Raw genomic sequence first — 19920 nt, 5'->3', positions numbered from 1 at the left:
ATCTCGAGCACTTTGGACATTTATTTGCCACGCGAGGATGACAAGAAATTTGGAAACATAGAAGGGTTCTTCAACAGTGAAAACAGCCGAAGAACAAGCTTTTGTTACTATAATAAACAGAAAATGCTGGAAATGCTCAGCAGGTCAGGCTGCATCTGTGGAGAGAAAAACAGAGTTAACGTTTCAGTTCGATGACCTTTTGTCAGAACTGGAAGAAGTTAGTTAGAGATTGAACAGTTTTTAAGCAAATATAGAGCCAGGGATAAGGGGGGAGGGAGTGGAAGGAAAGAAAGATAGGGTGGAGGGCAGGAATGATTAAATTACAAAGGGTTTATGGTGCAAGGCAAAAGGGGTAGTAAAGATGGGTCTAGACAAGGTGTAAATGGCAACAGCAGAACCATTACCAGCACCTGCTGTCTGGGGGGGAAAAAATGGGAGCTGTGGTTCTGATCGGAAGTTATTGAAATCAATGTTGAGTCCAGAAGGTTGTAAAGAGCCTAATTGAAAGATAAGGTGCTGTTGCTCGAGCTTCCATTGAGCTTCATACCCACCCTCTCTCCCCCTCCCCCCACTCCCCCTCCCCCCACACCTCCCCCCCTCACCTCCCCTCCCTCCCTCCCCCCACCCCTCTCCTCCCACTCTCCCCGCCTCCCCTCGCCCCCACCCACCCACCTCACCTCGCCCCCACCCACCCACCTCACCCTCTCCCTGCCCCCACCCACCTCACCCTCTCCCTGCCCCCCTCGCCCCCACCCACCCCACCTCCCACTCTCCCTGCCCTCCCTCCCCCACCTCCCACTCTCCCCACCTCACCTCACACTCTCCCTGCCCCCCCTCGCCCCCACCCACCCCACCTCCCACTCTCCCTGCCCTCCCTCCCCCACCTCCCACTCTCCCCACCGCCCTCCCTCCCTCCCACACCGCCCGCCCTCCCTCCCACACCGCCCGCCCTCCCTCCCTCAATAATGGCTGATTTTTTTTTTAAGAATATTTTTATTTACGAAAATAAGTATAACAAAATGTGATTTCAACTCCGGTAAGACTTGGGCACCATGAGAAGTGTGGCAGCGAAGTTCTCCTGTAGGAGTCTGTCTATAATCAGGGCAATGAACGTCTCTTCTGATTCTTCAAACTCTTTATCTGTACTATGTTGAGGCCAGATGCTGGGCTGAAATGACCACCCTGTTGAAAGATAAGAAACAGAAGATCCACATCAAATTTATGAAATATAGACACACCAAAACTAAGCTTGCAACATCAGCTGTACCCATGATAGGTAAAGTGTTAAACAACATCAACAACAACCTGCATTTATATAGCACCTCGAACATAGTAAAATGTCCCAAGGCACTTCACAGGAGCGTAATCAGAGTTGGCGGAATGTAGAGATCTCGGAGGGTTGTAGGAAGTTACAGAAATAGGGAAGGGCAAGGCCATGGAGGGATTTGAACACGGGGATGAGAATTTTAAAATTGAGGCATTGGTGGACCGGGAGCCAATGTTAATAAATCCAATAAGGAATTCAGGAGCGCTATGGGGTGGTGGGTGAATGGGACATGGTGCGAGTTAGGATACAAGCAGCAGCATTTTGGATTAGCTCAAGTTTACGGACAGTGGAAGATGGGAGGTCGGCCAGGAGAATAGTGGAATAGTCGAGTCTGGAAATAACACAAGCATGAACGAGGGTCCCAGAAGCAGATGGGCTGGGACAGGGACGGGCAATATTAGAGGTGGGAGAGGCAGTCTTGGAGAGGATATGGGGTCGGAACTCAGCTGTGGGTGAAATAGGACAGTGAGGTGGTGAGCAGTCTGGTTCAGCCAGAGACTGGACAGGGAGGGGAATAGAATCGGTGGCTGGGAAACAGAGTTTGGGGAGAGGCTTCGGTCATCCCAATGTTTAATATAGGAACAGTACGCCATTCAGCTCCTCAAGTCTATTTTGTCATTCAATTAGATCATGGCTGATCATCTCAACTCCATCTACCAGCCCCCCCCACCCCATCCCCATATCCCTTGATTCCCTTAGTCCAAAAAATCTCGATCTCCGCCTTGAATATACTCAACAACGGAGCATCCACAGCTCTCTGGGGTAGAGAATTCCAAAGATTCACAACCCTCAGTGAAGAAATTTCTCCTCATCTCAGTCTTAAATGGCCGACTCCTTATCCTGAGACCCCTACTTTTAGACTCTCCAGCCAGGGGAAACAGCCTCTCAGTATCTACCCTGTCAATCCCCCTCAGAATCTTACATGTTTCAAGGAGATCACCTCATTCTTCTAAACTCCAGAGAGAGTATAATCTACAGGGATGGCAGGAATGACGTATGAGGAGAGATTGGGTCGATTGGGCTTGTACTCGCTGGAGTTTAGAAGAATGAGGGGATCTTATTGAAACTTATAAAATTCTGACAGGACTGGACAGAATAGATGCAGGAAGGATGTTCCCGATGGTCGGGGAGTCCAGAACCAGGGGTCACAGTCTAAGGATAAGGGGTAGGCCATTTAGGACAGAAATGAAGAGGAATTTCTTCATCCAGAGAGTGGTGAACCTGTGGAATTCTCTACCACAGAAGGCAGTAGAGGCCAATTCATTAAATATATTCAAGAAGGAGTTGGATATATTTCATAAGGCTAAAGGGGTATGGGGAGAAAGCAGGGACCGGGTACTGAATTTGGATGATCAGCCATGATCGCATTGAATGGCGGAGCAGGCTCGAGGGGCCGAATGGCCTACTCCTGCTCCTATCTTCTGTGTTCTATGTTTACACAATCTCTCCTCATATGACAACCCTCTCATCCCAGGAATCAATCCTGTGAACCTTTATTGCACCGCCCCTCTAAGGCAAGCATATCCTTCCTTGGGTATGGAAACCAAAAACTGTACACAGTACTCCAGGTGTGGTCTCATCAAAGCCCCTGTACAATTGCAGCAGTTTAAGAAGGCGGCTCACCACCACCAATGTCCCTCTAACTTTTTCTCGTGCACTGTCCTTTTAAATTTGCTGCGCAATATCTCTTCCAGCGGCAGGAGCTGGTGAGCGGCTTGCGCAGGACCTCGATGAATGTGCAGCTGCGCACCTTCAGGGTTACATTGACCAGCAGCTTCTCGAGGGCGATTAGGGACGGGCAATAAATGCCAGGAATGAATAAATAAACAAATATAGAAATATAGTCTTAGAATAAGGGGCTGCTCTTTCAAAACTGAGATGAGGAGGAACTACTTCACTCAGAGGGTGGTAGGTCCATGGAATATGCTGCCCCAAAAAGCTGTAGAAGCTACATCATTACATAAATTTAAAACAGAAATAGACAGTTTCCTAGAAGTAAAGGGAATTAAGGGTTACGGGGAGCGGGCAGGAATTTGGACATGAGTCTAGGTTCGGATCGGACATGGCCCTGTGGGTAGCGGAGCGGGCCCAGGGGCCGCGTAGCCTGATCCTGCTCCTATTTCGTGTGTCTAATTCTGTTAGATTCAGGAGATGGTTCTGTGATAGTGGATTGGCAGTTAGGATCAGATCAGCCATGATCTTATTGAATGGCGGAGCAGGCGCGAGGGGCCGATTGGCCTACTCCTGCTCCTATTTCTTATGTTCTTATAGAAATGCCAATTATAATCACAAGATTTATCCAAGTAATATTCACAACTGATTAATTACATAAGAAACTGAAAGGACTGCCACACTTTCAAAAACGTGGTGCAGCTGTAAATCCCGGTAATGAAACTAACACAAACCAACCTAAGTGGCTGTGACACCTGGGACACGTCGCCACTGTCCACGAGTGCCCAGGGAACCAGGAGAACTGCTCGTCCGCCGGCCAGTGCTTGTGGACGGCGGCTCGCTTGAAAGTCAGCAGCTGGAAACGGAGCCCCTGCGGGTTCTGGAAGAGCTGCACCGACACCCTGCGCTCGCCGATCACCGTGTCGTTGTTCTGGGCCAAAGCCAGGGGGCTGGCCACGAACTTGAGGTCGCGGCTGGCGGCCACCTCGAAACCGCACGACCTGCAGAGCAAGAGCTCATCTCCGGAGTCTTCCTCCTCCAGCTTCAGCTGAGTGGCGTTGTGGCCATTCACAGCGGAGACCCGCACTAGCACCAGAGGCACCAACACCTGCCACATCCTCCACATCTCTTACCCCTTTAAAAAAAAACTTTTAAAAAGTAAAAAAAAACTTTTTATTTCCACTTCCCCCCCCAAAAAACTGTTCAATGATTTAAAAATAAATATATAAACCCCTTCAGTCACTAAGTTTTATCTAAACTTTGCCTAGAGCCCACGTTATTGCCTGAAGAATGTATCTTTTTGTATTCCTCCCCTTTAACTGTAGCATTCTTGCAGCTGATATTTAAATATCCTACACAAGGGTGCGAAAGATGGATCTCCATGCATTTAGAAGTTCCTCAGACAGTTTCCCCTCCCTCGTCCCCCTGCTGGCTGGAGGATTCCTATTCACTTGATGCTGCTGAGAATCACAGAAGGAGGTCATTCGGCCCATCCTGCCTGTGCCACATCTTTGAAACACATACCCAGTTAGTATCTACCCGCCCCCGCCCCCCCCCCCCCCCATAGCCCTGCAAATCTTTTTTTTTCCAAGTATATATCCGATTCTCTTTCCAAAGAATCGACTTGCATTCCTACAGCGCCTTTCACAAATCCAGGACGTCCCAAAGTGCTTTACAGCCAATGAAGTACTTTTCAAGGGTAGTCGCTGCTGTAATGTCGGGCAATGTGACAGCTGATTTGCGCACAGCAAGCTCCCACAAACAAATAATGATCAGATAATCTGTTTTAGTGATGTTTGTTGAAGGATAAATATTGGTCAGGACACCAGGGGCAAACTCCCCAGCTCTTCTTCGAAATAGTGCCCTGGGATCTTTTACATCCACCTGAGAGAGCAGGCGGTGCCTCGGTTTAACATCTCATCTGAAAGATGGCACCTCCGACAGTGCAGCACTCCCCTCAGTACTGCACTGGAGTGTCAGCCTGGATTTTTGTGCTCAAGTCCCTGGAGCGGGACTCGAACCCAAAACCTAAGAGACGAGAGTGCTACCATGGGACCACAGCTATCACTAAAGTTACCATTGAATCCGCTTCCGCCACCCTTTCAGGCAGTGTATTCCAGATCATACCAACTCGCCACAAGCAAAACCAGTAATGAGAATTTCCTGTAAATTAAAAATCAACTTGCATTTCTATAGCATGCCTCGTGTGCAGAAAAACATCTTAAATTAAGGAAGGAAAAACAGTGAACGCCAAGTGAGAGGGGAAAAGAGAAAATGGAGAGGGTTAGGTTTGCGGGAGTTGAAGGCACGGTTAAAAAGGGTTTTTAAGGCGTCTTTTAAAAGCATGAGGGTGGTGAACCTGTGGAATTCTCTACCACAGAAGGCTGTGGAGGCCAAGTCACTGAATATATTTAAGAAGGAGATGGATAGATTTCGAGACACAAAAGGAATCAAGGGGTATGGGGAGAGAGTGGGAATATGGTATTGAGATAGAGGATCAGCCATGATCTCATTGAATGGCGGAACAGGCTCGAAGGGCCGAATGGCCTAGTCTTGCTCCTATTTTTCTATGTTTCTATGTGTTAAAGATAATTCATTGGTTATGAAGAACTTTAGGGCATTCTGAGGATGTGAAAGGCGCTATATAAATGTAAATGTAAGTTTCTTGTTTCGAAATCTCATTTGTAACATTCCCTCCTACCTCTCATTCAATGTCCAACTCCATTTGCCCTCTCTGTCTTTGATCTCTTCCCAAATCCTTGCGCCTTGCTACGTCGCTCCTCAGCTTGAAAAGCCTCCTTAAAACCTGCCACTGCAGGTGCACCTTGGGCAGAACCCCTATCTCTTGACCAACCCACAATTGGTGAAACATCTAGCCGCATCTCACTAGTGTCAGCTGTGGCTCACTTGGTAGCACACTCACCTCTGAGTCAGAAGGCGCTATATAAGGCTTCTTAAGGCTAAAGGGATATGGGGAGAAGGCAGGGACAGGGTACTGAGTTTGGATGATCAGCCATGATCTCATTGAATGGCGGAGCAGGCTCGAGGGGCCGAATGGCCTACTCCTGCTCCTATCATCTATGTTTCTATAAATGCAAGTCTTTCTTTTCTTTCACTAGGTTAAAGGTGGTCCACAAGTACAAAATTGTTCTGTGGGTTCTCCAGACACATTTTGACTCCTTGCCCTGGAGAGGGAGCAATGCGGTGGCCGCCAGTATGCTTGAGGCCTTAAAGAAAGAAAGTCTTGCATTTCTATAGCGCTTTTCACGATCACTGGAGGTCCCAAAACACTTTACAGTCAATGAAGTACTTTTTGAAGTGTGGGCACTGTTGTAATGTAGGAAACGCGGCAGCCAATTTGCGCACAGCAAGCTCCCACAAACAGCAATGTGATAATGGCCAGATAATCTGCATTTTAGTGATGTTGATTTGAGGGATAAATATTGGCCCCAGGACACTGGGGAAAACTCCCCTGCTCTTCTTCGAAATAGTGCTGCAGGATTTTTACGTCTACCTGAGAGCAGACAGGACCTCGGTTTAACGACTGATCCGAAAGACGGCACCTCCGACAGTGCAGCACTCCCTCAGCACTGCACTGGAGTGTCAGCCAAGATTTTTGTGTTCAACATAGAAGATAGGAGCAGGAGTAGGCCATTCGGCTCCTCGAGCCTGCTCCGCCATTTAATGAGATCATGGCTGATCATCCAAATTCAGTATCCTGTCCCTGCTTTCTCCCCATATCCCTTGATCCCTTTAGCCTTAAGAAATATATCCAACTCCTTCTTGAATATATTTAATGAATTGGCCTCAACTGCCCTGTGTGGCAGAGAATTCCACAGGTTCACCACTCTCTGGGTGAAGAAATTCCTCCTCATCTCTGTCCTAAATGGCTTACCCCGTATCCTTAGACTGTGACCCCTGGTTCTGGACTCCCCGGCCATCGGGAACATCCTTCCTGCATCTAGTCTGTCTAGTCCTGTTAGAATTTTATAAGTTTCAATGAGATCCCCTCTCATTCTTCTAAACTATAGCGAATATAAGCCTAATTGACCCAATCTCTCCTCATACGTCATTCCTGCCATCCCAGGTATCAGTCTGGTGAATCTTCGCTGCACTCTCTCCATGGCAAGAACATCCCTCCTCAGATAAGGCGACCAAAACTGCACACAATACTCAAGGTGTGGTCTCACCAAGGCCCTATACAACTGCAGCAAGACATCCTTGCTCCTGTACTCGAATCCTCTCACTATGAAGGCCAACATACCATTTGCCTTCTTAACCGCCTGCTGCACCTGGATTGGGACTTGAACCCACAACGTTCTGACTCAGAGGTGAGGGTGCTGCCCAACTGAGCCACGACCGGTGGGCACCACAGGGACTAGAGGGCATACTGGTTTGATGGTTTAGTTCTGAATTAGTTGTGCCCTTCCAAAGACCTAACTTTTGTTAGGTGTTTTGTTTGATGACACTGGGGCAACCCAGTGTCTCCTTATGGTTTTATTAAGAAAAGGCATTTTGACTCCTAGCAAAGAAAAGGATGAGGGCTACCCCAAAGACGTCAGTACACCAACCTGAGCTCTTTTCCGCGGCCACGTTCGCGCCGGGTGGCCCTGGAAATGGAGCATGCGGTGTCCGCCGGCGCGCTCGAGGCCTTCCGTGACCGGTGGGCACTGGAGGTACTGGAGTGCATCATTACCCCCGGCAACCAAATTTTAATTTAAGTTAAGTTTCCTTTAATTTTTTTTGTGTTAATTTACAGTTTATTTGTTTGCACCAAAAAGAGTACACCAACCTGAGCGGAGGCGGAGGTTCCCCAATGGAGGGCTCTCTATTGGGGACTTGGCCTGGAGGGTGTTGCACGGAGCAGTCCTGTGCAATAAGGTTTTAAGTCGGTTCATGGACTCCCAGGTCGCCTGCTTTTTCTGTGGCCTGGAGGAGTCCGTGTTCCATGTATATGTAGAATGTGAGAGGTTGCAGCCCCTCTTCCACTATTTGAAGGGGCTGCTCCTCGATTTTTGGCTGCACTTCAGTCCCACGCTCCTGATCTTTGGTCACCTGGTGCGGAGGGGAGCGGGCAGGTCGGAGGACCTCCTCGAAGGACTGCTCCTGGGCCTGGCCAAAAAGGCCATCAACTGGTCCAGGCAGCGGGCGGTCGAGGGGGTCGTTCGGCCCGACTGCCCTGCCTCTCTTCCGCAGCCATGTTCGTGCCCGGGTGGCCCTGGAGATGGAGCATGGGGTGTCCGCCGGCACACTCGAGACCTTCCGCGACCGGTGGGCGCCACGGGGCTGGAGTGCATCATCACCCCGGCCGGGGTGATTTTAATTTAATTTGATAAGTTTTAAATATTAATCTAGGGTTTTTTTAAGCTTTTTTACAGTCCACTTGTTCGGTCGGGAGAGCTCTGCTCGGCGATGCAGAGAGCCCTGCAGATGGAGATGCAGAGAGCCCTGCAGATGGAGAAGAATGTCAACCAGAGTCTGCCGGATCTGCATAAACCCTGCACTGGGAGCGCCGACCCTCATCTGTGTGAATTCCTGGAGATCCACTATCTGGATGAACAAGTGAAGATGACCAAGAAGCTTGTAGAGACTGGGATCCCTGCCTTGTCGGCATGAGGGCTTGTGACTTTGTACAAAGAGCTGAGACTTGAGCTCTGTAAATGTGATTTACTGTAAACTTGCTGAGTTTTTCCAGCATTTTCTGTTGTTATTTCGGATTTCCAACATCTGCAGTATTTTGCTATCGTACTAGTGTTTGGTTCACTGCCACACCTCTTCTAGGAATGCCTACCTTGAAGAAGTTCTGCTCTTCTCTGCGACGGGATCTCCGTTTGGCTCTTCAACCTTGTTCATCTTCATTACTTTCTCTCCACGGATGTTGCCTGACTTGCTGAGTTTTTCCAGCATTTTCTGTTGTTATTTCGGATTTCCAACATCTGCAGTATTTTGCTATCGTACTAGTGTTTGGTTCACTGCCACACCTCTTCTAGGAATGCCTACCTTGAAGAAGTTCTGCTCTTCTCTGCGACGGGATCTCCGTTTGGCTCTTCAACCTTGTTCATCTTCATTACTTTCTCTCCACGGATGTTGCCTGACTTGCTGAGTTTTTCCAGCATTTTCTGTTGTTATTTCGGATTTCCAACATCTGCAGTATTTTGCTATCGTACTAGGGAAATATTGGAGGCTGTGTTGGCTGTCCATCTCCTGGCTGCAGAGCTCTGGAGGAGCTCCCTTAGTGTGTTAGGGAACCTGAGCCAGGGAGGGGAATGACGTCAGCCCCAGTCAAATCGATGACATCATCCATGCGTTTTGGCTCCCGCCTTTCTCGTCCCATTGGCCGGCGGTGAGGTGATTGACAGCATCACGTGAGCATGATTGCCCAATGAGCGGCTAGGGCTCGTCGCAGCTTGCCCGTTCAAATCCGGGCGGTTGGTGCGCCCTGAGTTTTAAAATATTTAAAAAAAAAGAAAACTGTCAGTCGTCGTGTAAACAGTGAGTGGCCTGAGTGTGTCAGGAATGGCCGGATAGCCGACTGGGGTCCGTCCTCGGAAAGAAAAAGAAAGTACCTGAGCGAAGATGGCGGGAGACGTCCAACAGGTCAGGGAAAGTCACTCGAAGGAAAGGCTGCTGCCCGGCGACAGCTGACACAAATATAAAATATAATAAATCCGATTTTAGCATCTTTTTGCCTGAGCCTGAACAGTCTGGTGACTTTAGCCTCTGAGTCAGAAGGTTGTGGGTTCAAATTCCACTCCAGTGACTTGAGCAAAAAAAATCTAGACTGACACTCCCAGTGCAGTACTGAGGGAGCGCCGCACTGTCGGAGGGGCGGTACTGAGGGAGCGCCGCACTGTCGGAGGGGCGGTACTGAGGGAGCGCCGCACTGTCGGAGGGGCGGTACTGAGGGAGCGCGGTACTGAGGGAGCGCCGCACTGTCGGAGGGGCGGTACTGAGGGAGCGCGGTACTGAGGGAGCGCCGCACTGTCGGAGGGGCGGTACTGAGGGAGCGCCGCACTGTCGGAGGGGCGGTACTGAGGGAGCGCCGCACTGTCGGAGGGGCGGTACTGAGGGAGCGCCGCACTGTCGGAGGGGCGGTACTGAGGGAGCGCCGCACTGTCGGAGGGGCGGTACTGAGGGAGCGCCGCACTGTCGGAGGGGCGGTACTGAGGGAGCGCCGCACTGTCGGAGGGGCGGTACTGAGGGAGCGCCGCACTGTCGGAGGGGCGGTACTGAGGGAGCGCCGCACTGTCGACAGGGCGGTACTGAGGGAGCGCTGCATTGTTGGAGGGGCAGTACTGAGGAAGCCCTGCACTGAAGATGGGACAGTACTGATGGAGTGCTGCACTGTTGGAGGGGCAATACTGAGGGAGCGCCGCACTATCGGAGGGTCAGTACTGAGGGTGTGCTGCACTGTCGGAGGGTCAGTCTTTCGGATGAGACGTTAAACCAAGGTCCTGTCTGCTTTCTCAGGTGGACGTACCATGGCAGTATTTCGAAGAAGAGCAGGGGAGTTATCCCGGTGTCTTGGCCAATATTTATCCCTCCAGTAACATCACACAAAAAAAATTATCTGGTCATTATTTCAGTGCTGTTTGCGGGAGCTTGCTGTGTACAAATTGGCTGCTAAGTTTTCTACATTACAACAGTGACTACAATTCAAAAAGCACTTGCTTTGGAACGTCCTGAGGTCATGAAAGACGCTATATAAATGCAAGAGTTTGCTTGTTTGTTTACCCAGTGCCTTAGGGCTGAGAAAATCATGTCAAAGTGCTTCACAATGGGTGTGGTGCTGTGACTGTTTAGGCCAAGTGTACAGATAAGCAACTGACTTTGGGCACCTGTTAATTCCTGTTTGGTGCACTGAAAAAATATTATCGATTCAATGTGGAAACTGGTTGAAATAATCAAATGTGCCAACCCAGAAAGCCAGCAAAAGCTGACCGGTTCACAAGAAAAGAACTCAAAAATACAGCATTAAATGCAGGTTAATATGTGGGCACAAGTTGAGATTTTTGCATCAAATTTTAGAAGGGACTATAGTAAATGTAACATGCACTGTAACTGAATGATGTGATGTAGCAGTAGTTGGCATGTTAGGCTTTTAATATTGGAATAAACATCAGTAACATAGAAACGTTAGGGCATTCAACCCCTTGCCCCTACTCTGCCATTCAATTTGATTATGGCCATTAGTCAAATTGTGACGACCAAGATACCAGAACAGACAATCACACTGGGTAACTTTTAAGACAATTGGCCCAGAAATTCGGGTCGGAAGCTTCCTGCGGGTGCAAGCCCCCGACCTGCACTTACCTAGCGCGCCGGCTGTTGAGCCCGCGTGGGATTCCGATCCTGGGCCTCCTCCAACTGCCGGCGCGCAGTGCTTGCGTATCCCACGGGCGCAGTTAGTTCAATGCATCCCCTGGGATCACGTGGGCCATGGAGAGCCAGTGGTAGCAGGAAATGTTTCATTCATAAATTTGACAGGAAGAGCTGTCAAACCTATAAATACTATAAGCCCCAAAACATAACTAAAACTTCAAATAATTTTTTTTTTTAAATCACATTTTTAAAATAACTAAATTACATGAAATAACTTTTAAACAATAATTTAAAGTTTTGAAAAAATTAATTACATTTTCTAATGGGACTAAAAATAAACTTACCTTTCTTTAAAGTATTTAAAAATTATAAACCTGTGGGGGAAAAAATGTTTTAATTTTAATTAATTCACCACTTACTTTGTTAAAAGCAGGCCTTGCGACTGCTTTTTAAAAGTGTAACTGCTGGAGACTTACCCTCCCGGAGAACCCTGCAAAAAAAACGTAAGTTCGATGTGCACGCGCTGCCTCTCCGGTGCACGCGTTCCACCTGTCAAGCCCTTTCAAGGGAACGGAAGTTCCGGTTTCCCGCGCATGCGCAGTGCATGCACAAAACCAGCACTTTCGTTGGGCCTACGCGTGAGTAGACAGTGCGTACTCATGCGTGGGGACCCGAATTTCTGGGCCATTAACTTTTCAATAACTAGATTGCTGATCTAAATGTTGTCAACCGTGGCTCAGTTGATAGCACTCTTGTCTCTGGGTCAGAAGGTTCACCAGGACTTGATCTCACAATCTAGCTGGCATTTGGGGCAGTATTGAGGTAACTTAACTGCATTTTCAGAGGGGCCGTCTTTCAGATCAGATGCAATATTAAACCAAGTTTGCCTGTTCAGTTGCTAAAAGCGTATTTAAAAGGGCTGCCTTCATTATTATATTGTTACAAGTTCTGCAGTAATTTACTGGATGTGGCAGTTTAATTTGCTGTAATAATGAAAATCCATAACCATTAATTCCATCTTTTAGAGCAATTCTTACCAGCTGTTGATCGGCCAGCGGCTGGACCGGGCAGAGGGAGCTGACCTCTTGGACCCAGACATGCAGCATAAACTCGATGGAGTGAAAGATCTGATTCGGCGTGAAATACAAAAGGAGCTGAAAATCAAAGAGGGAACCGAGAACTTGCGCAAGGTGACGACAGACAAAAAAAATCTGACGCACGTGGAAAACATTCTGAAAACCTCAAATCGCAAATTGGAACGCCTGCACTGGGAGCTGCAGGAGCTGAATGCACGAATTGTTGTCACAGACAGGGACAATCTAAGAGGTGAGTGCAACTGGCTCCTAAGCCTTGGTTAGGAGGCTATAACCCTTTGTATGTAGCTAAAACGTTAGGTATCTCACTGTACAAAATGGTGATTAAATTAAAATTCAATCTAGAATTGAACTGTATATTCCTCGTGCCCAATTCCACAGTCAACCAGTTAAAAAATTTTTGTCCACTGATAATTTCTTGATTCAATCGCTGATCTTTTTGGGGGGAAATAAAGAAGCTTTACTCTCTCTGCCTCTGAGTCAGAAGGTTGTTGGTTTGAGTCCCATTCCAGACACTTGAACACTAAAATCTAGGCTGACACTCCCAGTGCAGTACTGAGGGAGCGCTGCACTGTTGAAGGTGCCTTCTTTCAGATGAGACGTTAAACCGAGGCCCTGTCTGCTCTCTCAGGTAGATGTGAAAGATCCCATGGCACTATTTCGAAGAAGAGCAGGGGAGTTCTCCCGGGTGTCCTGGCCAATATTTATCCCTCAATCAACATCACTAAAACAGATTATCTGGTCATTATCTCAGTGCTGTTTGTGGGAGCTTGCTGTGTGCAAATTGGCTGCTGCATTTCCTACATTACAACAGTGACTACATTTCAAAAATGACTTAGTTGGCTATAAAACACTTTGGGATGTGAAAGTCTTTGTTTCTTTCTCAGCTGGGGCACTGATGGGGATGCCACAGTTGGTCCTGGTCTCTGAGACTCTGAGCTAGGAAGCGAAAATAAATGAGAGAGGATTTCTGCTCCTAATCACGTTCCAGTGCCACTTGCTATAAAGTGTGTACATATGCAGGTTAAAACGGGTTTGACTGTGATGCCCCCAGGTTTTTTCTGCAAAAAGAACTGCTGACTCTAGGATGTTGGGGCTCACTTGGGTGAGATAATGAAGGGTGCCGACAGCCCATGAAACCAAAATCCAGCACCATTGGGAGTGGATGAGAAAAAAGGAGCAGAGAAACAAGTCCGATGACGTATCTTGCTGAGGTGAAGCAGATGGACGCTCCCAATGATTGGATGTAATTATTGGACATTAGGCCACCATGGCGGGGGGGAATCACCGGGGTTGAATCAAGAGACCTTTTTGAGAATTTGGTCCTCGTACCTACCCTCCTCTCGTTGTCCCCTGCATAGTTTAAGCACCACATGAGGTGCACACGTCACCCCACCAAATCTTAATTCATAAAGCTGTGGCCGCATAACTGAAACTCGCCAGACCGTGCATTCAACAGAGAAGCACAAGAGCGCCACTCCCAACGATGGGGTACTTGTGAGTACAATAGTGAGTGAGCAGCCCATGCCGTTCCAAGGCTCGCTCACTATTACTTTCATAGCACACAGCATAATGTATTTTATGACCCATGTGTTGTAAGCCAAGTATATTTGCAATAAGAGTAATAAATAGGGCTCTGCTTGGCTCCTAAAATTCTGCAGCAAAAATTAATTATGGAAATAAAAACATTCCTGGATCCATGGTGCTGCTTAGCTGAGATTTATAAATTTAATGTAATTTTCCCCACTGTGCAGTGAGTTTGTGCTACCATGATTGATAGCAGAAGATTTCTGCTTGTACGTATGATAGACTGTGAAATTTGAAGGGGCAATCTGCACAGAGCATCTACTCCTGGACTATCTCTAATGAGGAGTTTTAAAGGAACGGACGCAGTAATGTAAGGGTGACTGATACACTGGGACACAATTTATGCTGGTGCAAAGCCAGTCGAAGAGGCTTCTAACTAAACTCCATAAGCTGAAAATGTGTATATATTTTAATTAGACATAAAGAACTTACATTGCATCTTGCGTCTCAGAAGCATCCCAAAACAGTTCCCATACAATCTGTTACTTTGAAGTACAGTGCGGTGGAACAAACAGCACTGCGATGAATGACCAGTTTATCTATTTTTGATGTTGGTTGAAGGGATGATGCTTCTCAGAACTCCAGGAGAATTCCTTGCTCTTCGAAAAGTGCCATGGGACCTTTACCATCCACTTGAACCACTGCAATAGGCAGACAGGGGCGCAGTTTAATGTCTTATTGAAGGTCAGCAACTTTAACAGTGCAACACTCCCTAAATGTTGTAATTTTGAAAACATAAAAGCTTTTGTCTGCTGGATGCTGTGGTATTGGTCACAATTGGCATTTGTGAGATGTGAGTCAAACGAGGTCATCAGCTCAGCAGAGATCAATAAGTTCTTTGGCTCCCTTTAATTCTGAGCCCTGATGAAGGTCTGTCTTTATAGTAAATAAAGAAAAAGCACCCAGAGCTTCTATTGTTTAATTTCTGCAGATGATGGAATGTCTCCAGACCCCTGTTGCTGGGAGCCATGTTTAACTCCTCTCAGCAGTCGAATCACCGCTCTGAAGAAACAGCTAAATATTGAAATGAAGGTGAGACAGGGAGCTGAAAACATGATCCAGATGTACTCAAATGGGCCATCAAAGGTAAGATCTCGATGCTCCAACTTCACCAGGCACAACGGTTTTTAAAGAAGTTACATACTTGGTGATGGTGCATTACAGATAACATCACCTTGTACTTGCAGATATGTTCACTGAGGCTCTTGCATCATTTTGTTTTCTTTGGTAGCTCTAGGTGTTGAGGTTTGATGGGAACTTTGTAGAGCAGGACTTGACTCTAGCAGGGAGGTAGATCAGAGGGCGTGCTTAGCAATGGGTCTGATTTAGTCAGTGAGTTAGAATAAAACACTGAAAGAGTGCTGATTTTAAAACCGAGAGGATCGGGAAGGAGGCTAATGCGTAAGATGGTCTATTTCTAGCTTAAAAGGAAGCCAAGTAGTGATAAAATGGAGAAGGTCAAATTTTGTGATGGTAAGAATTTAGAGGTGAGTGAGGGTCATTGATTTTGGGTCTCTTCACTTGGAGGAGGGAGGGAAAGAACTAAAGTTGGTTTTGAAGCTAACATTTCCCATATTATGCATGAACCTTTGAAAGGTTTGTAACTTTCAAAAAAAAATGATAATGTTGCATAGCTACAAAACAAAATCTATAACATAGTAAGATTTGACTGCAGACAGGTTAAGTAACGCAATGCGTTTAAGAGATAGGGGTCCTTTGTGCTGGCTCGTAGATGATTTGTTAGATTGACCCAGCGTTGATTTTAATCTTCCACTGTGAGGGATCACCTGGCTTCTGCTCTGCATTTCCCAGTGATTCAGCAGTATGGGGAAAATGTCAGTACTCCATGCTACCAGACATCTGTGCTGCAACACGCTGTTTTGAATAGATTTTGTTTCTCCTCTTCTCCCCTGCCAAAGTCTGGTCTTGCTAAGATAAGCAGATCTAGTGGCTGAGATAGTGGTTTACTTACTCCAGTGCATCTGCCTGTGTTTCTCTAAGATGGCCCTGGGGTTACTCTTGTGCTGTTTTTCCCTTTCCTGTATGGAGGGAAATGTGCCTGCTGTCTTTTGCACAGCAGCGATCAGGAACTTAATGGTGCAGGGGATTGAGCAAGTGTTTTCCACTTCTCTGTTGTTACATAGGTTCACTTGAAACTTAAAGGAACGTTCTTTCCTGCTTGTGCTAGAAAATGAGGCTCCAAGAACTGATGATTAATTTTCATGTCTAATTTGAAATGCACTGTTTTCTTAATGTTAATGGAACTTGCTTCCTCTTCTCTGCCTAGAGTGGTAAAAAAAATTGTGCTGTGATTGTTACCAGGATCGTAAAATGTTAGCAGCAGCACAACAGATGTTACAAGACAGTAAAATAAAGATTGACATAATCCGAATGCAGATTGTTAAAGTAACTCGCACCATTGGAACATCCGAGGATAGCAGTGAAACTCTCGGTAGGTGCCACAAATTGGAAATCTGAGCCAGAAAATGTACCTATTTCACAGTTTTTCTTCGACCTTTATTTGCAAGTGTTTGCGGGTGGGGAGTGTTCACTTTTGTTCTTCTGCTTGCTGGTTGTTAAACCACTTCAGTGGATGGGCACCTTGCTCGAAAAGCTTTGCTCATACTGCTTTTAACCAGCAGTTAGGGAGGACGCAGCAATGGTCTAGAGCCACGTTCTGATGTTTCTTCATTCTGTGGGGATGTGACAGATTAGTGTCTCCCCACAACATGAGGGACACTGTCAACTCCAAGGCTAAAGTGACAAAACTGCTCTTTCACTGTAGCAGTGCATGGGCTGTAGCTGCACAGCACCAATTTGGAGCACTGCTGCCCCAACACGTCACTCTGTCAGTTTAGTATGGTTTTTATTTTATATCTCCTACTCCCTTGTTCGGGTTCCAAGGATGAGGGAATACAGTTCCTAGAGAAGCTGGGGTTGTTCTCCTTGGAGCAGAGAAGGCTAAGAGGAGATTTGATAGAGGTGTTTAAAATCATGAAGGATTTAGATAGAGTAAATAAAGAGAAATGGTTTCCAATGACTGTAGGGTCGCTAACCAGAGGGCACAGATTTAAGGTGATTGGCAAAAGAACCAGAGGCGACACGAGGAAAAACGTTTTTACGCAACGAGTGGCTAGGATTTGGAATGCGCTGCCTGAAAGGGTGAGGGATACAGATTTAATAGTAGCCTTCAAAAGGGAATTGGATAAATACTTGAAGGAGAAAAAAATTGCAGGGATTTGGGGAAAGAGCGGGTGAGTGGGACTAATTGCATTGCTGTTCGAAAGAGCCGGCGCAAACTTGATGGGCCGAATGGCCTCCTATGCTGTATTTTCTGATTCTGTGATTCTATTCCAGCATTGTGCACCATTGCCCAGCAGAGAGAATGGGCAAGTGACTTTCTCACAAGATCAAACCATCACTTGGAGTGTAGATGGGCAGCCTGTAGTATTTCTCCATCCAATTTTCCTTTGTACCTGCGGGGAAGTGCCTGACCTCCATTTAGCACCTTTCTTCAGTGGCGCAGCAGAGCTGCGGTGTAGGTAATTCCAAGTGCAAATTGTGACGTGTGCTTTGGCACAACAGTGCACTACCTTGTCTCCGGTAGCCTTAATCTTTCCTGCTGCATTGCATAGTGCATTAATTAGAAGGTATACACAATTCCAAATTTCTCAAAAATGCATACGGCTGAGACTCATCAAAAGTCATTTTGGATAACCATATTAAGTTTTTAAAAAATTCTGGCCGTTACATTGTACTATCCATGCAATATGGCTTGGCTGTGGGCTGCCATCCTGAGCAAGTGTCTTTTGACAACTGAAAGCTTTAATCACCCCAAGAAAGCCACACATTATCACTGAGACTGTTTGATCTTATTTTCTATCTATTTGCGGGTTGCAACAAAGGAACCATCAGCCCCCTGGAGCTGCGAATTGAAGAACTGAGGCATCACCTCCAGGTTGAATCTGCAATAGCAGATGGTGCAAAAAATGCAGTGAAGTTGCTGGATGGAAGGAAAGTCCAGGACAAGAAAGTTCTGGCTGAGGTATGATGATGCTGTTCTCTTGGACTATTTCACGATTTGTACTGAATGGGTGAGGCTGAGGAAGCATACAAAAAGTGATTTTCAATTCCGTTGCGGAAAAACTGCGATTCAATTAGAATACATTTGGTAAAAGCAAAATACTGCGGATGCTGGAAATCTGAAATAAAAACAGAAAATGCTGGAAATGCTCAGTAGGTCAGGCAGCATCTGTGGAGCGAGAAACAGAGTTAATGCTTCAGGTCGCTGACCTTTCGTCAGAACTGGAAAGTTTTTAAGCAAGTGTAGAGCCAGGGTAAAAGGGCTTGGGGGCGGGGGGAAGGGGAAATGAAAGAACAAAGGCAAAGGTCTGTGATGGGGTGGAAGGCAGGAGTGATTAAATGACAAAGGGATGATGGTACAATAAAAAAGGGGAGGTAATGGGACAAGTAAAGAAACAAAAGCTGGGTCCAGAGGAGGTGTAAATGGTTACAGCAGAACCATTACCAGCACCTGTATAAAAGAAAAATACTGCGGATGCTGGAAATCTGAAATAAAAACAGGAAATGCTGGAAATACTCAGCAGGTCCGGCAGCATCTGTGGAGCGAGAAACAGTGTTAACGTTTCAGATCGATGACCTGAGTAGTTCCAGCATTTTCTGTTTTTATTGCCAGCACCTGATGCCTGAGAAAATGGGAGCAGTGGTTATGATCTGACGTCGTTGAACTCAATTTTGAGACTGGGAGGCTATAAAGTGCCTAATCGAAAGGTGAGGTGCTGTTCTTTGAGAATAGTGTAGGAGGCCGAGGACAGAGGTCAGAATTAAAGTGGCAAGCGACCGGAAGCTCGGTCATGCCTGCGGACTCGACGGAGGTGTGGAGCAAAGCGATTACTGACCAAATACAGGAGACCGCATCGTGAGAAGTGAATACAATATACCAAATTGAAAGAAGTACAAGTAAATGGCTGTTTCACCTGGAAGGTGTGTTTGGAGCCCTGGACGGTGGGAAGGGAAGAGGTGAAAGGGCAGGTGTTGCATCTCCTGCGCTTGCATGGGAAGGGGAGCAGGTGATGGAAGAGGAGAGAAGGGTCCCTTCATTTATGCATTTGGTATTCAGGGAAGGGGTAAGCTTTTTATTTCGACTGGCATTAAATTGACAGCAAGACCAATTCTTTTGAAACAATTTGGAATAAGTTTATTAAACACACACACTCATGCACATCAAAACAATAGCCTACTGGTATCCTATGGACTCTACCCGATTACAACAGGTAACGTAATGGGTTAGATTTAAACAGAAATAACAACGAAAATGCTGGAGAAACTCAGCAGGCCAGGCAACATCCGTGGAGAGAAACTAAAGTCAACGTTTCGGGTGAAAACCCTTTGTCAAGACTAAAGAAGCACAGGAAATGAAATAGATTAAGAGGCCAGGCTGGGAGAGAATAAAAGAGAAGAGACATTAAGAGGTATTCAAAACCAGACGAGATGGTGATAAGACTAGTGGAGACAAAAGAAGGCTCTAGATTAGGTGTGAAATGTGCTGGCAGAATGAGAGACAGCTGCCATGTGGGAGAGAGAAAAAAAAAGAAAGGGGGTTGGGGGGTGGGGAAAGGCCAAAATAAAAAATATAAGTAAAAATGTGATAGAGGCCGAGGTTATGATCTGAAATTGTTGAACTCAATGTTGAGTCCGGAAGGCTGTAAAGTGTCTAATCGGAAGATGAGGTGCTGTTCCTCGAGTTTACGGTGAGCTTCCGTGGAACAATGCAAGAGGCCGAGGACGGTGAGGTCTGAGTGGGAATGGGGCGGTGAATTAAAATGACAGGCGACCAGAAGCTCAGGGTCACCCTTACAGACTGAATCGAGTTCAACAATTTCAGATCATAACCTCGGC

At 46.8% G+C, this 19920-nt stretch overlaps 2 protein-coding genes across 2 annotated transcripts in view; one reads left to right on the top strand and one right to left on the bottom strand.

Annotated features, from left to right (window-relative positions):
• Window positions 1–973: 973 nt before the first annotated feature.
• LOC147101600 (protein cereblon) lies at window positions 974–4359 on the bottom strand. Its single transcript, XM_085965972.1, has 2 exons — window positions 3737–4359; window positions 974–1182 (listed from the first exon to the last, which is right to left on the bottom strand). The coding sequence occupies exons 1-2, from the start codon at window positions 4122–4124 to the stop codon at window positions 1028–1030; spliced, it is 543 nt and encodes a 180-aa protein (XP_085822098.1). The 5' UTR covers window positions 4125–4359; the 3' UTR covers window positions 974–1027.
• Window positions 4360–9356: 4997 nt separating this feature from the next.
• Window positions 9357–19920, top strand: part of LOC147101599 (serine/threonine-protein kinase N2-like) — a 56943-nt gene continuing 46379 nt past the window's right edge. Inside the window, exons 1-5 of the mRNA XM_085965275.1 lie at window positions 9357–9595; window positions 12346–12646; window positions 14933–15087; window positions 16324–16453; window positions 17907–18046. Coding sequence (XP_085821401.1) covers window positions 9575–9595; window positions 12346–12646; window positions 14933–15087; window positions 16324–16453; window positions 17907–18046 — 747 coding nt within the window. The 5' untranslated portion in view covers window positions 9357–9574. The remainder of the gene's footprint in view (window positions 9596–12345; window positions 12647–14932; window positions 15088–16323; window positions 16454–17906; window positions 18047–19920) is intronic.

Source organism: Somniosus microcephalus, chromosome 23 (genome assembly GCF_052327205.1).
Source record: "Somniosus microcephalus isolate GS21.2 chromosome 23, FLI_Smic_1.0, whole genome shotgun sequence".
NCBI lineage: Eukaryota > Metazoa > Chordata > Chondrichthyes > Squaliformes > Somniosidae > Somniosus > Somniosus microcephalus.
The sequence above is the reverse complement of the archived record's forward strand: the minus strand, read 5'-3'. Positions and strand labels throughout refer to the sequence as shown.

Excerpts from the sequence above, each read along its gene's own strand:
- LOC147101600 (XM_085965972.1), bottom strand. The coding sequence starts at position 4,124 with ATGTGGAGGATGTGGCAGGTGTTGGTGCCTCTGGTGCTAGTGCGGGTC. Across the intron at positions 1,183-3,736 it reads CAGGTGTCACAGCCACTTAG|GGTGGTCATTTCAGCCCAGC; the intron begins GTTGGTTTGTGT and ends ATCTTTCAACAG.